This window comes from Epinephelus moara, chromosome 20 (genome assembly GCF_006386435.1).
Source record: "Epinephelus moara isolate mb chromosome 20, YSFRI_EMoa_1.0, whole genome shotgun sequence".
Taxonomy (NCBI): domain Eukaryota; kingdom Metazoa; phylum Chordata; class Actinopteri; order Perciformes; family Serranidae; genus Epinephelus; species Epinephelus moara.
In genome coordinates, this window is record NC_065525.1 from 21,719,951 (window position 1) to 21,740,860 (window position 20,910).

The window sequence follows — 20,910 nt, forward strand, 5'->3', positions numbered from 1 at the left end:
CACCCTGATGTAACATACATACATACATACAACATAAACCACTGATAAGCCCAACTAAACAAAGAGTTTTTCCTTGGTCTGTCTGAGAGTGCCTTAAGCATCAATGCCCAGGTTCACCTTCAAGAGCACAGTTCTCCAGATTAAAACTGTTTCTGGTTAACGTTACACAAGCCTGCACACATGCAGGAATAAACAATGTTTCACAATAAAAACTGATCCAGTGAGACAGAGATGGAGAGGAAGGGTAAGAGGGATGACATTTTGAACCACAGACGTCTGAGATTGACCTGTCATTTCAGATGGTTTGTATATGGCTCTATAGTGCCGCTCTGAACTGCTGAAGTGCATTTCTCTTCTGACATTCCACAATATGAGGACGAGGGTCCAGATTATTCCAAAGTCATTCCAAGTTTACCAAAGCAGGTTGTTTCTCCCCTAAAAAGTCACAGTCTATGTTACTCAACGTGATCCCAACTCAGCATTTCGGAGAGTTTTCTGTCAGCCTTGCAAAATAAACAGCTCTCTGTAATGCCCCCTTCTTTCGCCCCCTCCCCTCTTCCCTTTCTGTCTCTCTACGTCTCTCCCTCTCCCTGTCACAGTTGTTCATCCGCAGGTTGATGGGAGGCATCAGAAGGGATGAGTAGGAGGCATTTGAGACAAGTGTGTGAGAGACACAGCGTGATATCGGTGGAAAGGGACGTCTCTCTCAGAGCTTGTCTCCGGTCATATCCACAACTGGGGGACAACAGATGATGCAGAAGAGAGGATAACCCTCGCAATCACCCAGGGGCAGGATGGCAACGTGGAGAGGTTACTGTAGAGCGAGAGCGCACAGAGAGCGGAGGGGTCACCAGGCCAAGTGTGAGCTGGCTCTCCCGCACATGTCCCATCATTTAAACTGTGTTTTTGTCTGCCTGATGCCCGCCCCTCCCCTCCTCTCCTCTCCTCTCTCCCCCCACTTGCAATTCTCTTCCTCCCCAATCCCTCTCTACATGTAGAGCCTCGTCAACTAGATCTGCACTGACAGGCCCTAGCTGCATGCGTACACTCTGACCGACTGCTCTTTTTGACTTTGTGTTTGTGTGTGAATGCGTGTGCGTGTGTTTGTGAGCAAAGAGAGGCGGGGGGGAGGAAGTCTCTTTTCTTGGCGTCTGAAGGGTCTGATTTTTGTGACAGGGCTGTCAGATCTCCGTTCCCTCCACGCCAGATCAATGCCAGCACCAGGCAAGTGGCAGCGCCTGATGAGAGCCACCCGCCCCTCTGACGTGTGCCCACTACGACAGGGAATATGTTCTTCCAAATAGCAAGCTGGTAGCAACTGAGTGACGCACACACAGAGTGGCACTACAGAGGGAAATTGGTTCCTTCGCTGCACAGGAATGCTTTTTGTTGAAAGTGGTGACAAATTAGAGAGGGCAGGTACGGAGGCCTTGACGTCTGTGTGTTGCCATGTCAACACAAATACACTTGTGGATTGTTCATCTTGTATGTGCACAGCGTGGTTAATCATATATAAACTGTATATTACCTTCTAACATCAAATTTTTCTATCTATCCTGTTTTGTATCTTCCTAAAATTAGGTCACAATTCCCACAAAACAATTCCTTTACATTTATTATAAACAAAAAATGTGCCATTAAACGTCATTTTTAAAGTATGTTTTCCCTCTTTATCAAAAAAGCAATCACTTAAAAATGAGAACTAGCCAGCTTTTTGTGTTTAACAAATCACAGCTGCTTTTGCTTGAATTTATTGCCGTACTTCAGTCACAATTAATATCTTGCTGCCCAATATGCGAGTGTCGACTAAATTATTCAGTGTATTATTTCAAAATAATTTGGTAAACACAGGTCTGATTCATTGTCAGTAATAAAACACTGTTTACATGTGACGTACTTTGATGAATATGAGCAAACTCTAGGCCCAGGTGTCTGGTGAATGATGAATTTGTGAAATGCACACTATGCTGCCGTTGATTAAAAACCCTCTGCAAAAACACAGCAAACATGCACACTGGACAGAATATCTTCATAAGAGCAAAATGCTAACACAGACGAGCAACACTTTCGCCTTAAAAGTAGTTCAGCCTGATGGAATGAACCCGGCACGATAAATTTTACCGAGCACATCCTTCACCAAAAGCCAGATGCAGAAGACAGGGTAAAGGGACAGCAACAGAGCGAGGCATTTAATGCACGGCACCGCAGCCATAACACTAAGTAGATGCTGCCCACTTAAATCTTTACATTCTTCATTCACTTTAGCTCACCAAACACGACAGTCCCCATAGGCGAGTAATGAATAATCATTAGCAAAAGGTCCACAAATTATTGATGTAAAATAAGCAATGATTCTTTTTTTTGTTTCGCAATTTATTGCCATTAACAAGTAACTTGCAATCCAATAAATGTCAGCATGGCTTTCAGTTAATTAAAGGGAAAGATATTATACAGTAATGCAGGGTGGCGTTTATATCTCGATTTCCACAGACTGCAATTTACTGCTGAGCCTTTATTTGAAGGGACCCACAAATAATGGCTATTAAGCCGTCAGAGGATGGACAGGGGATCACATTAATGAAATTAGATAAGGTGGAATGGTGATCTACACAGCCTGGACTCTGGAGACACACACACACACACAAAGCCACACAGACATGTATGCGTGCTGCACACAAGAGTGACACATTAGGACTAGATGCTGTTTAGTTTCCTCTCTCCACCTCTTTTTGTTCTCCTGACCTGCCTGGCTTGTGTTATCACTTTTTTTCTTCCTTGTCGTCACCTCTTCTGCACTTTGTCCGAGCACCAACCGGAGCCCAGTTAGGTGTTCAACATGAGGGCCTGTCAGCTCATCAGGGAAAGTTTCCCTGTTTGTCCTGAGCACTGTAGGCAGCCAGTCAGTCCATCAACCCCGCCATCAACACTGCCAACACACACACACACACACACACACACTGGCACACGTGTCCACATCTCCCCCACTAACAGGGAGGTGTCACTCGGGGAGGCAGCTGCAGTCGCTGGTGTGACTGCTCTCCTCAAATCAGAGACCCTCGTCCCTGTCAACAGCAACCTGGCCCTGAGGCTACCACTGTCACACAGCGTGCACCCTTCCGAACACACACACGCACACAAACACACACACCGACTCGGGGGAGGAAGAAGAGGAGATGGAGGAGGAGGTGGCTGTGTTCTATCTGGAGAGCTGATTTCCACTGTATTAGGGGAACAGGGTGATGGAGATGGGAAGAAGAGAGGGAGAGGGGAAAAGGGGGAGAAGGAAGGATGAAGGGAGGGGTGAGGGATGTGTGTTTTAGTTAGAACAGCGGGCCTGATTTCCTTCCTGACAGAGAGGCCCAATTATTAGCTGTGACAGTTTAGGGAAATTGGGCGTGAGTGTGATGGGACAGATAGGAGCCGAACAGATAGGAGAACTGATAATTGTTCGACAGACGCCCAAGTCAGGTAGAAATCCAGCTGCAGGATTCACCTCGCTGTTTCATGTGTACTAAAAAAGAACAATTCAAGATTCACCAATAAGACATTAGACAAATAATTTCCCCGGATAACTAACATGCCCTAAAAAGTCTTCCCTTTTATTCTTGCTTTATCCTCATCCTCTCACTCCTTCTTTCTCTCTTTGTGTGTGTGTGTGTATATGAATGACTTGGCCTGTATTTGTGCTGGCAGCATACATAAGAGGCCCTCTGTGCAATCGGACAAGGTGCCGATATCTCAGTCATGTGACAGTGACTTCCTGTCTGTGTGTCAGACAGCAACTGAAGGCTTGTCAATACACGCTCGTGCTCACATCCTTTCCCATCTCCTCAAACACAAACTCACACAGCCGGCAGAGAACCGTGAAAACCACTTCTTTCTTTCTTTTTTTTTTTGCTGTGTGTCACAAGCTTCTCCGACAGCATGGAAAGAAAACTTTAGACTATGACAATTTCTATTTTTACACACAAAAACTATAATTGCTCAGTTGATATCTGAAAATTTGATGAGCCAGGGTCAGAGAGTAAATTAGTTTTTTGCATTAGACTAGTTGCATTCAGTGTGACAGATTATCCCACTCCAGAATACTGTAATATATTTGCTTTTATCAGAATTAATTAGTTTATGTGCATGTTTAACAGCACACAGCAGCCGTGCAGTCTCCATCTATCCCATCTACAATCCAGTTCCTCATCCAGTTTTGCGTTTTGGCTCCGCAGCCTGCTGAACTTAGAGAGAGCCTGGAGGCTGTTTCAAAGGACAACACTGCCCTCGTATGGCAAAATTATGCTATTAAAATGAGACAATCATGCTGGCTAAAGTAACGTGATGCAACTTGACACAGTTTAAGTCACCAAAGAAAGGTGTAAATGAATCTCATGATCACTAGTGTACATGCAAATTTTCTTTACAAGTGTCTTTTTGATTCATAATGAAAAGGAGGATTTTACAGATTCTGTGAAAACTGTTTTCCCCATTTGATGCCACACAAACACAGAGGTTGATCCAGCTAAATCTCAGTCTGTACCCGCAGCAGCAAATATTCTTGTTTGGACTCATAGATGCCCATTGCTGTGACTACAACCCATCCACTCTCTGCTTAACATTTGTCATTGATCGCAGCCTAGCCCCCATTGGCAGGTCTAATTCATTTACGAACTTGTCATTCCACATCATTGATTAAGTTGTCCTTCATCCCCGCTTTAATTATATGCAAAGATAAAAGATTTTCTCATTATTGTGTTTAATCTAATGAAAGGCCTTGTGCTACAGCAGGGGCCGGTTCAGAGGTCCAGACTATTGACCTTGGAGGGCACAGCTAGCGGATGAATGTTTTTAATTAGACAGAGGAAACAGCTTTGGGAGGTTGTCTGTTAGGCTAGAGGGTGGGACGGGTTGGCACGGAGCAGTTTAATAGATCTCAGCAGGTCACTGTCTCGCACCTATAGCTCAAGACTCATCACTGTTAAGCACACTGCTAAAAATATCTGTCTTCAAAAATATTGATATAGCATTCAGTCCTTTCAGATCTTGACATTCATGAAGTCATAGTCATAGACAATCTCACCATAAACTAGTGCAGAAAATGCACTACAAATTGGTGCATAAAAACTCCTCATTATGCAGGAAATTAAGTGTTTGATGATCAAAAACCCCCAATTCACATGTCCCCCCAAATGCTGACATGAAACCTACGCCCTTTCATGCAGTGATCTGTTTTCTGTGGCAAATAAAACTGAGATACAGACAAGTTTTATTATTTAATTCCATTAGGATAAAATCATTTTTACTCCCAGAAAACTGAATTGGAGACTAAAGTAATGTTTGCAGTGGAAATGTGTTCTAGGTACCATGTCTGAAGGGTTACTTTTGGTTCCAAAGGTACAATACCGAAAGCGTTTGGTGGAAACGGGGCTTAAATATCTTGTTAAATAAGCCTTTCATTTAGAGATTGTCTGCCTGAGCTAGTTCTGAACTTACAAAATTGGAGCCACATTTGTAAACTTAAGCTGGTTGAGACGACACCTTCAATGAACCATTTAGCAAAGCACTTGACCTCCAGATGTCAGCAGTAGGCAGTGTGTGTGGGTATCTGCAGGGATAAAGAGTACTAAAATAGTCTACTCAAATACAACTACTGTTTCTTTAAACAAATTTTACTGAAGTAATTTTCAAGTAAAAGTAAAATTACCACAAAATGTACTAAGATAAAAGTAAAATGTAGGTCAATAAAGTAAACACTAGGCGTTACATTTTTAAAAGAGACAGGTGAGTGGAGGGAGGGCAAAGAAAGATGTACATGATGATGTTTTAGGCCAGTGGTTCTCAGATGGAGTGCTGTGGGATTCTGTGATAACCACACATTATTATTGCAATATTCAACTGGGCCTGTACAAAAAGTTATGAATGAATTTTTAATTGACTGTATCAGTATGTTGTGTGCACCCATTTCCTAATAAAGAAGCATACACTACCTTAAAAATGTAATTTAATTTAATTTTAAAAACCTTCACAGGTAACCTATTTGTCACTGTTCGCATGAGGGAATTAGAAGTGCGTGACACATCACATTATCTTACATTATTTACCATTTAAATGGAGGTGTTACTGGTGTTTTGATGTGGTTTTTAAAGTTTAAAATGAATTCTTGCCTCATTTTGTTAACAAATATTCCATGAGTAAAGTAGTAAATAAAAACAAACATTTATGTTGTGATAAGTGTGCCTTCACACACATTCGAAACACATTTAGGCTACAAAATAAAGTGCTTTAACATGTCAGCAGATGTCTATACCTTTTTCCTTTTCAACATAAAGCACTGTGCATACAACTGATGAGCCCACCCATTACACAGCCAGACACACCTAAGCAAAGATGAATGACAATAAATAAAAATAGAAATGAACACCACAGAGGTGCAAAGCATTATTAAACTACAATTTAGTAATCTGCCATTTCTTGAAGAATTAACAGCAGAATTAAACACCAGTCACCAAGACAAACAACAGAGGTATATATTAATGTAAACTCAGAGAGCAGAAAACTCAAAGCTGCAGCCACAAACACACATGCAGCTACAAAAGAGCTGCAGTTTTTGCTCAAATGTAGTTTAGGCCTACACACAATGCACCGTGGACTGTCTCCTGTGAAGTGAGTTATATCCATCATGAGTGTGTTGTTGCACTCACCTGTCTGAATGGCTTTGTGTGAGGAAGTCCTCCACAGTCTGCTCCACTGTCAGTCTCTTTGCTTCATCCTCAGAGCATAATACAACCAGTCCACTCCTCAGTCTCTCTGTTACACTTTAACTGTCCTCTCAGCCTGTGTCCCACTGCGCTCCTCGGAGTTCCCAAACATTTGGAGCTAAATGATTTAGCATGTTAGCCAGTTCCGCGTACACCTGTTGGGCAGCTGGATGGGTGTGTTTGATTTGAGTCACTAAGCGCGCTCGCTGGGCGGTTCATTAAAAAACAGCAATCAATTAAGGTAAATGCAACTCTTTTTTGTTAGCCTGTGCCCATGTTCAATAATGCTTACAGTGTGCATGATGGCGTGATTTCGCATATTGCATTGTTTTAGCTATTTCTTACAAACTAAAAGTGGATAAAAAACTGTCTAACTGGCACTGAACATGCAGCTCTGTGGAGCTCTGCCTCCCTGCGGCCGCAGTCACAACTTCTTCTTCTCTGCCTATTTTGTTTCTTTCTCACCCAGATAATCAGGACTTCTTCATGTGACTTTTGATTTTACTAGGAAATGTAGCGAAGTACAATATTAGAGATATAAAAATCCTTAAGTAGCCTAATGAAATTACTGATTTCTTTTTTAAATACTCAAAAAAAAAAAATTACAAGTAGGCTATCATTTCCTTTGTTGAATTATTAACAGTAACAGAAACTAAACTATGCAAATACATTATTTACTGGACACCTATTATCTGCTTTTGTCTGAGGATAATGAAAACAATAATGACAAGTGTTTTATTTATTGGATGCATTACAAATGTTTTCACTGCACACATCACAGCACAAGATATTTATAATTTAAAGAAAAATCCCAGATACCTGACAGTGAATGGTTGTTTCACTGAGGCAAGAAAAGCTGATAAGGCTTTTTACCTGTCCCTCACAGTGCCTAGCTCTGTTTGATCTGTCATAAGATGCTATTTGTCAGCAAGCTACTCCATAACACCTTTATATGTATATGTGTTTTTCCTCATATGAAACAAACCATATGTAAAGGATAGCATAAAGATACAAAATAACATTTAAAACAGACATTTAGGCCGAGCTTAAATGCCAAATGAATAATCACAGTATTTATTCCAACAGGTAACTTACCGGCAATTTATAGTTTCATTTTTATATTATTTATTTTATTAGTTATCATTTTTACAAAGTGAAAAAAAATCATCCACTGAAAAAGTTCTGGGCAAACTAAATTTGATTGAGACGTCACTGTAAACATTTGGCATTACTGTGTGAGTTCAGGGGTACATTTTTAGCTAGTTACAGTATTTCAGTGTAGTATGTCACTCTTAATGCCAGCCTAATATCAGTTACTGTCAATATGTTTCATTTTATAATTTAACTTTATAAAGCATATTATAATTTCAAAGATGTGGGGCAGGCTGGGAATAACAGTTTGAGTATTTTCCCATGCACAGCAGGAGAGGAGAGGAGAGGAGACCAGATTCAACCCCTTAAAAGACCTGTGTGTAGCATCTAGTTGTGAGGACACAGAACTGAAACTTCTTCCATGCGCCAAGTGTGTAAAGACCTCAGACTAGCGAAAGCCCCTGCTGAGTCGCCTCACATCTATTGTGTCTCAACTAAAAGTCTGCACATGAGCACACTGCAAAGACTTCAACCAAAAGCCAACCACCATGTACATTCTGCACTAATGCTGACCATCAGAGTGATTTCATTCACAGACAGGCTCTGCAGTTGTCGAAGCCAATTCAACATGCTGAATCACCAACAAAACAAAGCCAGTTGACAGAGGCCGACAAGGGGCCAAAGATACGGGACACATCGCAGTGATGAGGGCCACAGGTGCTCACTGACGGCCCAAAGCACTGAAGGCTGACCGTCTGTTTGGTCTGTCAGGGCCTTGAGAGAACTATAGGACTAAGAGAACTAGGAGAATGTTAAACTGAGAATGGTCCTATTTAGAGACAGTGTTTGATTTGTCCATTCTGGGCCACTGTAGAAAGAACATGGTGGACTCCATGAAAGAGGGCCCGCTTTTTAAAATGGCTCATTCTAAGGTTATGGAAACACAATTCTTATTATCAGGTGATTACACTGAGGAAAACACAGTTATGAACATGATTTACCATTTCCTAAATCTGACACACCTGAACTTAAACTCTTGAAGTATTTTTTTCATGCAGTTGCAATGGAGAAGTAACAGGAGGCACATTAGTCTAACAGCAGTGATAGTAGAAGTATTGTGCTTGAAAGAAAATCAAAAGGAATGGGGATTTTTTTTAGCTGAGGCAGATGCAACAGACAGGATACACCACTAGAGGGCAGTACTGCCTCATATCAACCATAATGGAAACAATGTGCTGATACTGTACTGTCTGCACGGGTTGCAGTTCACAAATATTGATCAGGTTTTTCACACAGCAGCTTTAAAACTGTAATAAAAATCTCGATACTTCCGCAGTCATGAGAGGCTGACAGTGCAGAACAGATAAGTCTGTTGCTGAGGCTGTAATAATCTACCTCAATTTACATAAGCAGTTTGTTAGAGCCCCAGCTAACAGCTGAATTAAGGTTGCTCTTACTCTTTATTAAATTGCATTTAAACTCTATTTTAAAATAAATGTAAGGGTAAAGACCATCCATATCACTCTTGCCAAATCACCATCTTTATTGGCACTTCAAAAGGAGCAGGACATTATAATCAGCATAGGCTACTCTCCTTAATCTGAAATAATGATATACTTTCCTTTTAGATCACCTTGAGCAAAATATAAAAAGGCAAGTCAAAATGTGACACCGGCAAAAATAATTTGTGATAATACAGTTGGCCCCTGTCCTTTTTGAAATACGCCATATACAAATCTTACTTTACAAAGCAGCACACAAACAGCGGCCACTCTAGCAAATACTTTAGAACATCATCAGCACAACAATCACCACGCTGTCAAACACAAAGACAAAAGGCTTGATTACAACACTTAAGACATGTGTGTTTCTCTGTCAGATCATGGACAATAACAGTTTTATACATGATTCAGTAGCTGATGATGCTACGGCACCATCTCATTTCCTCTAGCACCATTGACGTGATGCCCGGAGAGCTCAATCAACTAGATTTTGCAAATCAAGTCAATTCTTCTCTATTAAAAAGAGAAGACAACAGTGATGAAAATGACAAGCATCACAGAGTTTTCATCTATTCCAACTACTCCTAATCTCTTAGGGCTATGTTTTTATTTTCCCTGCATTCTAACACTTCACTCAGAAACCCAAAGTGCAGTGTGTTCAACGTATATTGTTCCACTGCAACAGTGACAGATTAAATATCTCTTCCTGCCACAGTATTAACAACCTCAAAAACCAGAACAGCTTCAAATGCATTGTACCAAATGTGGTCTTGGTTACTCTCGCTCCATCCATTACGCATAGAAGATTTATGGTCACATGTTTACATCCATTATCCATCTGTTCACAGCTCAGGCTTGTTCAGCTCCTTGTGTAACCACTAGTGGTCCACTTCAGCATTAGACTCATGATTCATTGTAAACATTCACTGTAAACACAAATAATCCACCACTTTCCTCTAGGTGGCATTATGCATTCACCAGATCGTCCTCGTGTTTCATTCATACATTGATTGAGCCAGGCCTGTCTGCTTGAAGGTCTCAGCCACCTGTCTGGAGTGCTGCATTTTAGCTGACAGTGCCTCTAGAATATCATTCTGGTCCACAGCTGTGGCTGTCCGGTAAATGAACGTCCCCATTGACTCCAGACCTCGCATGCCTAGATTCACCCCACAACCTGGAGGATGTAAAGGAGGACGAAGAGGAGAGGAGAAGACAGAGGAAACATAAAATCTATCTCAGTAATGCACAACACATATTCATGATAAGAAGTATACAGCTTCTCATTTTGCAGACCACACATTAATATGTGGCCTTGACGTCACAGTTGTGGCTGAAAACAGCGGCACAAAAAAGCAGCATGGAGACAAAAGCAGACGAGCGTCAGCTGAAAGGCCACTGAGTGCAGTAGTGACTCACACACAGGCTGCACACATAAAAAATAATTTATCCTCTCCTTGCATCTCTTTTTATTTCTATCTCACTCTGTCTCATTTATTCAAAGGGCAGTGCTGGTATTAACTGGTAATAACTGGTATTTTACAGACGTGCATACCTGTGTCAAAGTTGAGGACACGTGCCGCCTCCCCCTCCACAGTGACCGCCACATTGTCCCCCTCTATGTAGGCAGCGCTGATGCGTCTGTGTGACAACTGAATCTCAAAAAGACGGCGGCTGCACTGCATGTGATGGAGCGTCACGTCGTTGAGACGAGGCTCTATGTCCGTCTTGTAGACATTGAAGGACTGGTGGAAAATGTTCTTCATGATCTGGGCAGCAAAACAGAGACAGATCATGTGTCGCATCATTAAAGGCCCACTTCACCAACTTTTAACCTCATCTTCTTGTACATGGCCTTGCTTATGAACATTACATTTACACGATACAATATATCCCACTCGTCATCATGCTGCCACAGTGGTACTACAGCAAGAAGCCCCACATTTTTCCTGACTTCAGTGTGTCTTAAGTTTTCTTAGTGTGAAAGAAGAAAAAAAAAATGATTAGCTGAGATGAGTTTTTACTGCAAATTCCTTGAACCAGAGGATTTGGGGTGGTGATTAAAGCCTTCCCATGGAATTCAGAGAGAAATTGTAACTGCAATAATCTAATTGTGTATAAAAATGTATGCGATTACAACAAAAATCTGCAAAATTAATCAAAAATTCTTTTACAAGTCACTGGAGGTTACCTATTGAGACAAGAGATATGGAAAGATGCATCTCAACTGATACAAACTGCAGCTGAAACAATAAACTTAGCCTGACATTGCCATTAAAGAAAGTGTTGATTGACAGAAAATTAATCTGCAACTATTGTGCTAATCCAATTAATCATTTCAGTCATTTTTCAAGCAAAATTAGCTTTTCTTAGAGATTGTCTTTGTTGGTCAGAAAAGACAGTGAAGACGTCATTTTGGGCTCCGATAAATTGTGATAGGCATTTGTTACATCCTGGTCCAGTTGTCAAGGTTATGTGTTCTTGTTTTTAGTTTTTCCTGTTATTATTTTCTGTCTTATTGTATTACTCACCTGTGTCTCTTGTCTCAGATACCTCACTTCCTGCCTTTGCGTGTTTCCCGCCTGTGTGGTTACTTTCCCCATCCTGATCAGTTCCACCTGACCCTTGTGCCAGTTTGTCTTCACTGTTTTCTAGTAAGCGTTCCAGTAATTTTCTTTGTGCATTTCTAGTGTTATTCTTTCTATTTTGCCTGGTATTTTTGGACCGACTCTTGTGTATCAATCTCTGATTTCTCCAAGAAAAGACTTTTCATTGTGTTTTTGAGTTGTGCTGCTGAGTCCCTCCTTTGTTGTTGCCTGTATTTCCTGATACATTTACTCTGCACTATTTTTTGGCATTTCATAAGCAATTACTCAAATAATCAAGAAAATGATTCAAAGATGAATAGAAAATGAAAAAAAATCATTAGTTGTAGCCCTAACAGGTTCTGTGACATGCTTTCATCTATCTGTAACAAAGCAACTCTGACTCATAAAAGCACTTTGTCATTTTATTTTGATGTAGGAACACTGAAGAAGAAAAGCTGCAGTGTGCCCTCTCATCAATTCTACAGTAATTGTGGGTATTGAGTGACAAGCCTCTCTCGCTCTCTCCGCCTCTCTCGGTCTCTTTCTCTGCTAAACTCTGCTCTTCTTCGACCCATACTTGCACAGTCATCTGTTACCAAGTAACTGTGCATATGAATGGCCACCCACATAGCAACAAGCGCTCAAAGGCTGGTCTTGCTATGTACCTGTGTGTACTACACCGCACGCTGTGGCTACAGGCTACGCATGACCAGAGCAGTAGTTGACATGAAAACCTAGAGATGCTCAGATAAAACACAGACTGCCCAGTGGTTGTAAAAGCACCTACAGCCTGCTGGTGAGCACAGGAAGAAAATATCATGCCCTCCATTTATTCACTGATGTGTAACAGCAGGGTACAGATGGCCTCTTCACTCTCACACACACACATGCACGCACACACACTAGTGAGGTCTATTTTCTCCTCCCCCTCTTTCCCCCATTTCTTCATCTGATGCTCTCTTTGGCTCAGACACACTCAGACTCAAATACATCCACAGACTCAAACACTCACTGACGCAAACATACACCCACGTACAGACACTAATGGACTCCCACAATAGCGCAGTCAAAGGCCATTTGCTGAATGAAAGGTGAGGAATAAGTAGCAAGACAAGGCAGCACAGCACTGTGCCAGCGTTATTATTATCTGTCTTTCTCTTGCATTGACATGGATGTACAGCTGCATATTCTTCATACCTATAGTCTTTATCAACGACAACAAGTAGTAAATAAGCTCAGAGTCTCACAGAGGAGTTGGCCGTGTGCCTGAGGAAGCGAACCATCTTGGTGTCAGAGGCGGGGCAGACGAGGGCCATGTAGCGGTTTCTGAAGGTGCCATAAATCTTCAGGTGGAAGCCAGGTTTGGCCGTGGGATTTCGGTGCTCTCGGAGGGCCTCTACTCCGTAAGCGGACAGGTCGAAGTAAAGGCTGTGGGCTCGGATCTCAGGAGTGGGTACCTGAAGTTAAAAGACACAGAGGGAAAAAAAGGAAGTGAGATTAGTGTCATAGATTATATCATTATGTGGACATTACCAATATATCTGCTGAGTTAATCTAATTCCTAACATACATGCACCTGATGATGTGTACGTGGTGAGAGGACATATACCATGTATACCATGTCTGCCTGTGGGGCTGTTGTCACTTGAGTGGAGATTAAGACTATCTTGATTTTTATTCAGTGGTTCAATCTGGCAGTGACTCCTCATTTTCCCTCAAGCCACAAGTGATCAATTTTCTTTTCAATGACATAAACCAGCCAAGTGGGATCAAATAGCATTTAGTGCAACCAAGGGAGTTAGCTAGGGAACAGAGCAGCGACTGGGAGGAGATGGAAGGGATGGTGGGGACGACCAGGTCATATCCTGGGAGGTAAATTCAATCACTACAGGAAACAGCCAGAGAGAAACGGGGCCAATAAAAGGCAGCCACACAGCCACTAAAGAGAACGTGATATGAATGGTTATAGAGGCATAATACAGCAAAGGAGACAATGATTGTGTTTCAGATATTAGACGATATTAGCCTGAAAGCTTTTGACCTGTTTATTTGTTCCTCCAAACTAATCCTCTCTTTTGTACAGATCGTCACTGTTTATAATCATAAGAGCGACCTTTCACAAGTCAGTCTCTAAGAACAGTATCAACAATGACAGAAGATGAGGAGCAGACTACTGCTGCAAATATCATCTGTCTGCATCTTCAGTTTCCCAAACTCAGTGGACCAGCAGGGATGTGACATTTGTTTGTCAGTCTCTCTGAACAATGCTTCTGCCTGAATAAAGCCCCAAAGGCTGATCTGCTGCCTGTGCTGCATCATATTCCAAATATTACACCTTTCATATTTTCTGTCTTCATTTCTTAATCAGCAGCTGCAGCCAAAGAACGAATGAAGTGAATCAATTTTGCTGTGTGGAAGGGAGTGTTGCACATTTATCTATTCAGTCCTTTCTGGGCCTTTTGATAACATCACTGAGTCATCACTCACAGAACCATCTGCTTATATAATGTCAAGCGACCTTTGGCACACTACGTGAAAAACATTGCAGCTGAGGTTTTGATATCTTGATTCATATTCACCTGGCAGGGAACAGATTATGAGCCTAGCCAGGGGGGCGCACTGAATAGCAGGCTTTATCATCGCCGTCACCTGCCTCCAACAGCTGCTCTTATCAAATTCAATGAGTAAATCAAAAAATAGGGCCAGTGTTTATGCTGACGAGATCCAACATTCTGCCATAATCGGGCTGTTTATATGAGAGTCAGATATTGTGCTCAGCTGCTATTGGCAGGTCCACATCACTGTTTGCACAAGTCAGCCTTATGAGGACAATAAAGTCGCCTTCACTGTAATATCCTGCAATATCCTGTTTCTGCTGCCTTCATTCTTTACTCAAACAGCAACCTGTTGGTTATTGCCTCAGTGTGTGCACAGGAGTGAATGCATCCATTAGTGTTTGTGTAAGTGCTTGTATGTGTATAGAGTGTGTGTGCGTGCGTGTATATGTGTGTCCTGACCTGTCTCTGATCTAGTCTCTCTATAGTTGCGTTAGCTCCATAGGCATGGCAGGACTCCACAGTGTAGTCAGAGCTGATGCCCAGCACCGAGCAGGAGTCGCCACACGACCCATCAGCCACTACAATCACACGTGGCCACTCATTCCGTGGGATCCGCCGAAGGTATTCCTCTGTAAACTGAAACAAGAGTTAAACTAAATACAAGGGAAAAAATTGCTTGTTTGATTTATTCATTTTCCATAACCACTTATCCTGTTAGGGGTCGCAAGGAGGCTGGAGCCTGTCCCAGCTGACACTGGGTGAGGGAAGGAATGCATCCTGGACAGGTCGCCAGACTATCACAGGGCTGACACATAGAGACAGACAACCATTCACACTCACATTCACACCTACGGATAGTTTAGAGTCAGCAATTAACCTGCATGTCTTTGGACTGTGGGAGGAAGCCTGAGTACCCTGAGAAAACCCACACTGACACAGGGAGAACATGCAAGGTCCAAGTCCTTACATGCTTGTTTGATGAATATTAGAATTTCATTTACAGTTGAATTCACATTGTCAGAGCTTCACACTGACTCTATTCTATTAAGAGACTTGAGCAGTAACAGCACATCTACTGTTCTGAGGAGCTGAGGAGTAAATATATTTTTCACTTGTGGCTGTAGTCATTAAAGATTATTATGCAGGATTAAAAAAAATTCTCACTCATCACTTATGACCTACTAGAGGTGTGTGGTGTGTTTGTTGTTTTGGGGTTTTTTTTGTTTTGGGTTTTCTTTGTTTTGTTTTCAGAGACTCTTATGGACGTGTAGGCTCAAAGCACTCAGGTGAGGTCGAGGCTTTCAAAAAAAGTAGAGACCAAGTGCCAGACTGTACGCAGCCAGCATCCAAGAGACACAGTGCTGAAAAAACACAAATATAGTGAAGTGAAATGCCAAACAGGAGTGAGTCTGAGGTTGACTTTTACTGTCACTTCCACTGGCGAGCTTGTTTACAAACAGTAATTCACAATTCTGCAAAGTAAACCTTGCAATATTTCTTAAAATTAGGGTTTACGTGCAAAGCATTCAAGATTCACATAAAATATAAATTACCATGCATTATGTGTGTTTTTATGCTAACATATTTAGGTTAGTGAAACCAAAAGAAATATTTAAAGATTTTTTACAGGTTACCAGGGCTGCAACTAATAGTTATTTTCTTTATTAATCCATCTGCCAATTAGTTACTTAGTTAGGTCAACACTGTGGAAAATTATCTTCACCATGCAGCCTTCATAACACTAAGATATAACTGATGGAGATAGACAGGAGAAACATAGCACAATGTTGAACCTCAATTAATAGCCCGGGCTATTATTTGCTTAAATCACTGAAATCAACAGGCCTATATTTTGGACAGGCCTTTGACTCCTTTCACACAAAACAGCTGCTCAGCAAAGATCAGGAAATGCAGTCAAAGTGTTTATTTAAACTAGTATGAATATTACTTGTATAAAAAATAGGCTTCAGATAATGTATCCGTTATGAATCATTCATTTGATCTAACTTTGACAGACAGTGCATCAGAGAGAGACAGTTACAGCACTTGAGGATTACAGCACCTGGCATATGGACATGACACCACTTTATACTGTTAAAACAATACTCAGTCACAACTTGGATTAATTATAACAACAAACCCTTTTGATTCTTTTGATCCTTTTGATCTGAGGGACCTCACGGACTAAAGCAATATGAAGAACTTACAGGGTAATCGAGGAATGGACACATCATTTAAGGTAGCCAACAACCCGGTTTTATACACTCAGAAGCTTCTATTAAAAAAATTAACTGCTTGGCAACCAGACCAGGCGTCCTATTGAGACAGGTTTGTCAAAATGTGTAGTAAAAGGGACTCAGCATTTAACTGGGACTAGGCTTTTAATTGAAGTTTTACAGTACTTTATTATTTATGCAGCAGCAAGAAAAGCAGCAAGTCTTGAAAAGTGAGAAGCTGGATGTAAATTGATGTTTGGCATTTTTGATGAAAGGAACCACCTAATGGATCAATCAGTCCTTAAACGAATTAGTCAGTTGACTAACTGATTGATTGTTTCAGCTCTACAGGTTACAGCACCAATATTTAAACCAGGGGTGACGCAGTATACCAGCAGTGATGATAACCATGATACTTAAAAGTGAAATATTTATATCATGTAAATAATCCAGAGACTCTTAAATAATTTCTGTTTCTTTCCCTTCTCACTTTCTTGCCTTTTCGCTATCCATTAAGTGTAATTGCTCTTTCTCTACAATTTTGTACCGTTACGGTTGAATAAAATAAAAATGCCCAGTAAAAGGATTATGCATTCTTGCTTACAGACATCTAAATGTATATTATATCCAATAATCTGTCCCCAGTGATTCCAAGAGAGAGGATGAGGAGGCCTCCAATGAAGTGCTAACATTTTTTTGCTGCTTTAAGACCAACAAAAAGTGCAAGCTTCTGGTAGCATGAGAGCTCTAAAGAGGACGTATCATTCAATAGGGGCAGATGAGGACAATATGGCACTTCAATATAAGGCAGGTCAGATAAGGCTGTAGACACCATTTTCCATAAATATTCCAATACACACGCAAAAAAGACGCAGTTTCGCCTTTAGCGCAGAGCTCACAGTTAGGAGACGATATGAGCTTCATTAGATGGAGCGTTCTCAGTGTAAGATACATCCTGTGCAGATATTTGAAGTGTATCAGTTTGTTGTTGTGGCTAATTTTGATTGCTGATACTTCTCATATTTACACTAAGGTTTCTATGAGTTACAGTTTGCACTATTATAACCTCTACATAACAAAATGGTTTGATTTCTCCTTCTTCACCTGCCGATTAATCAAAGGAACAGGTGAGGTTTTATTATACATTTACAAGCCATTAAAATGGGCTCCAGAGGTTGTGCTTGTCTTGGCAACAGCGCATCTCTCAGAAAGATTTATTGTTATGCCTGTGTATGCATCGCTGTCCCTCAGTAAAACACCAGGTACTCTCCTGTGCAGAGGAGGAGACAGAGCAGGACAAAGTGAGTCAGGGAGAGACTGACAGGCTGAAAGGGAGAATAAAAGGGCCTTACAGTTGATGCGAGAGATCTATGTTAAATCCATTTCGACTGCAGAGAACAGGTTATTTAAAAGACCCCCTTTTGCATTCCCAGACCTTGAAACCACTTACAGGCTGGGAGGGTGAAAAGAAAATCATTCATCAAACACAATGTCCTGTCCCAAGAGGAAATGGCAGACTTGGCAGTGGCTCTAAACGAAACTGAAGTTTGTTGTGATCAAAGACCCTCTTGACCTTGTCTTCCGTCTTCCAAAGGTTGGTGAGTCACTTGATAGCAGGGGGGGGGGCACCGCAGTTAACAGGAATGACATTGGAGCTGAGGAGGAAAGAAGCTGCTGGCAAGAGCCGGGGAAGAGTAGCAACACACAAGTGTGCCACTCAGATAGCTATGTTTTCTACTGTCGCAGCATCCGCAGTGACACTCCGGTCCAACCTTAATAGAGCACTAATAAAGTCTCGCTCTGGTTTCCAGCCATGACACAAATATTCACTGAACATTTCATAATTGTTTGCCCACTCCGAGCACTCACTGCGCCTCTCTGAGAAACCCCTCTGAGGTTTTTGTGTTTGTAGGTTGAGTATTTCTTTGGCCTTAGTTGAGGTCTGGCAGGGAGGCTTTGTTCTCATGTTTTTGTTCTCTTGGTGTGGGAGTTATGAAGCTCACAGTGAGGACTATACAAATAAACATAACTTTTTTTTTTTAATAAAACAGGGATAACATCTGTGGTTTCATCTTTGATCACACCTCGTGGCCAGGTGCCAGAGTGTACAGTAACATTTCAGTGACTTTGCACATGGTTTGGGGATACCCTCAGAAAATCAGTTGTAGAAATCTGTAATTAAATCCATGTTATTTTGATGATATAATAGTTTGGGGTTGTAAGTTGTTTACTATATTGAGTGTTTTCCTTTTTCACTGGCCTAAAAACTGTAGCGAGGATTCTCTGTAGGTTTGAGGTCAGCTTACATAACAGGTTATTCTGACATTATACAATGTTATGTTATGAGTAGCTGTGGGAGAACTGTAGAATAGTATATGCATGTTTGGTGTATATGAGGAAACTGAGCATTATAAGAAATGAATAAAATTATGCTTGCTAAGAAAAATGTGTTCTCTGTGCTGTGCTTAAAGGGAAAACTAGCTCATGCTGAGGGCACCAAAAGGCTCTTTAAATGTCAGAAAAGGAATCAGTGAGCTACAGTATGAGACAGCAGCCTTGTTCAGTGGCTTCTGATTGGACATGGGAACAGACATCTCTGTCACCATCACAGCTGATAGCTATCAGACCCCTGCTGAAGTGCAGGCACACACCAGCCTCTTTGCTTTGACCGCTGCCACTTAGGGAGGATCAGGTTTTGACAGACTATGAAGGCACAGTCATTACAAAATGAGGCAGTGTGAGACTTGAAGTTTATCTCATCTCTCTACAGAGCCATCACAAATTATTTCCAGATCAGTGCTCGATGTATTATTGATAAAATTGCATGAGGAAATTGAAGTTGTATAACATAGGATTTATAGCCTCGTTGAGAGAGTGGCACATGGGGATTATTTTGAAGCACCTGTTATTAGAGACTTTTAAAAGCCTATTACTTAGGAGACACTAACATACAGACTATCAGATAATGGATAAGGGTTAGTTGAAATCAGTGATGAGGCTATACCTTGGTCCCCAGCTGCACCTTGACGTCCACCTTCTGTTTCTTCTGCTCCAGGATGCTCAGCATGTACTCCTGAAACACGCCTATCCTGGTGAAGAAATGCTCGTTGTGCCAGCAGCCCTCCATGTTGTCAAAGTCCACCCCGAGTCCCAGCAGAAACTTCACGCTGCGGGGATCCAGGGCGATCTGCTGGGGCCGGCACAGCAGGGCAGTCCGGTACCTCTCATCCAGCACGGTCAGTTTCAGCACCTTACCGGAGCGGACAGCGACCAGCGCGGCCGTCAGCCCCACGGGTCCCGAACCCACGATGAACACCGAGATCCTGGCCCGCCACTGTCTGATGCCATCCAGGCTCACTTTGACCACCACGTACACGGCCACTGCCACGAGAGTGCTCAGCGCGGTGTCATAGGCGAGAGCGCGGTACCTCTCCTCTGCGTTTTCCCCGGTGCCGCCAACTCCAGCGTTTTCCGCCTGCAGCCCGTCCATACCGCGAGCAGAAATTATACTGTGATGAGAGCCAGCAGCTGTATCCTCTCCTATCAATTAGCCGAGCGTCCTCTCATCGTCTGTGCATTCACTGGAAGAGAGAGAAGCAGGGTTTACGTGCACCATGCTCTCAGCCAAAGCAAACCAGCTGAGACTTGCCACATGCGTTCTCTCCACTGCCTCCGCTGCAAGTTCAGCTGTTGCAGCTCCCTCCCTCTCTCTCCTGAAGTAGCGACGGTGTGTGTGTGTGTATGTGTGTGTGTCTACAGAGCGTCAGCACAAAATGAACTGTTTAGTGTATCAGCAGTCTATGCGTAAAGGTGTAAATCAGTCATATTTCTGTGCCAGGACTTCATAAGGTCAGTGGTGACCCAGCTGTAGGCATGTGATTGTCCCGTCCTAAAATCCAATAGATGCTTAACAGCAAACTGCAGGGGGCTGGGCAATGTGCTTTGGTTTTACTCTGAGAAAACTATTGATTTACTGTCGCTAAAACAAGAGAGAGGTCGACCCCCCCCCCCCCCCCCCCCCACACACACACACACACACACACATACATACACACAAGGACAAACAGCAGCACAGCAAACCTACTGTATAATCTCAAAGGACTGATTACAAAGTGTAGACACACTACTCCTATTTTACAACAACAATGTTCCCTTAGGGAAGACAAGAGCTGTAAAAAGCAGAAGGCGACAAATTTGCTTGGATGATGAGT

At 42.1% G+C, this 20,910-nt stretch overlaps 1 protein-coding gene across 1 annotated transcript; it reads right to left on the bottom strand.

Moving 5' to 3' along the window:
* Positions 1-9,292: 9,292 nt before the first annotated feature.
* Positions 9,293-20,594, bottom strand: si:dkey-234i14.6 (uncharacterized). The gene is made up of 5 exons (XM_050074186.1): positions 19,704-20,594; positions 14,943-15,119; positions 13,173-13,382; positions 10,893-11,106; positions 9,293-10,514 (listed from the first exon to the last, which is right to left on the bottom strand). Exons 1-5 carry the CDS (start codon positions 20,187-20,189, stop codon positions 10,336-10,338), a joined length of 1,266 nt encoding a protein of 421 aa, XP_049930143.1. The 5' UTR covers positions 20,190-20,594; the 3' UTR covers positions 9,293-10,335.
* Positions 20,595-20,910: the final 316 nt, after the last annotated feature.

Bases quoted from the DNA above. Each gene is read 5' to 3' on its own strand.
- si:dkey-234i14.6 (XM_050074186.1), bottom strand. From the start codon at position 20,189: ATGGACGGGCTGCAGGCGGAAAACGCTGGAGTTGGCGGCACCGGGGAA. The intron at 11,107-13,172 runs GTGAGACTCTGA...TTTGCTGCCCAG, and splicing joins GGCACACGGCCAACTCCTCT to ATCATGAAGAACATTTTCCA. The intron at 10,515-10,892 runs GTATGCACGTCT...TACATCCTCCAG, and splicing joins TGTCCTCAACTTTGACACAG to GTTGTGGGGTGAATCTAGGC.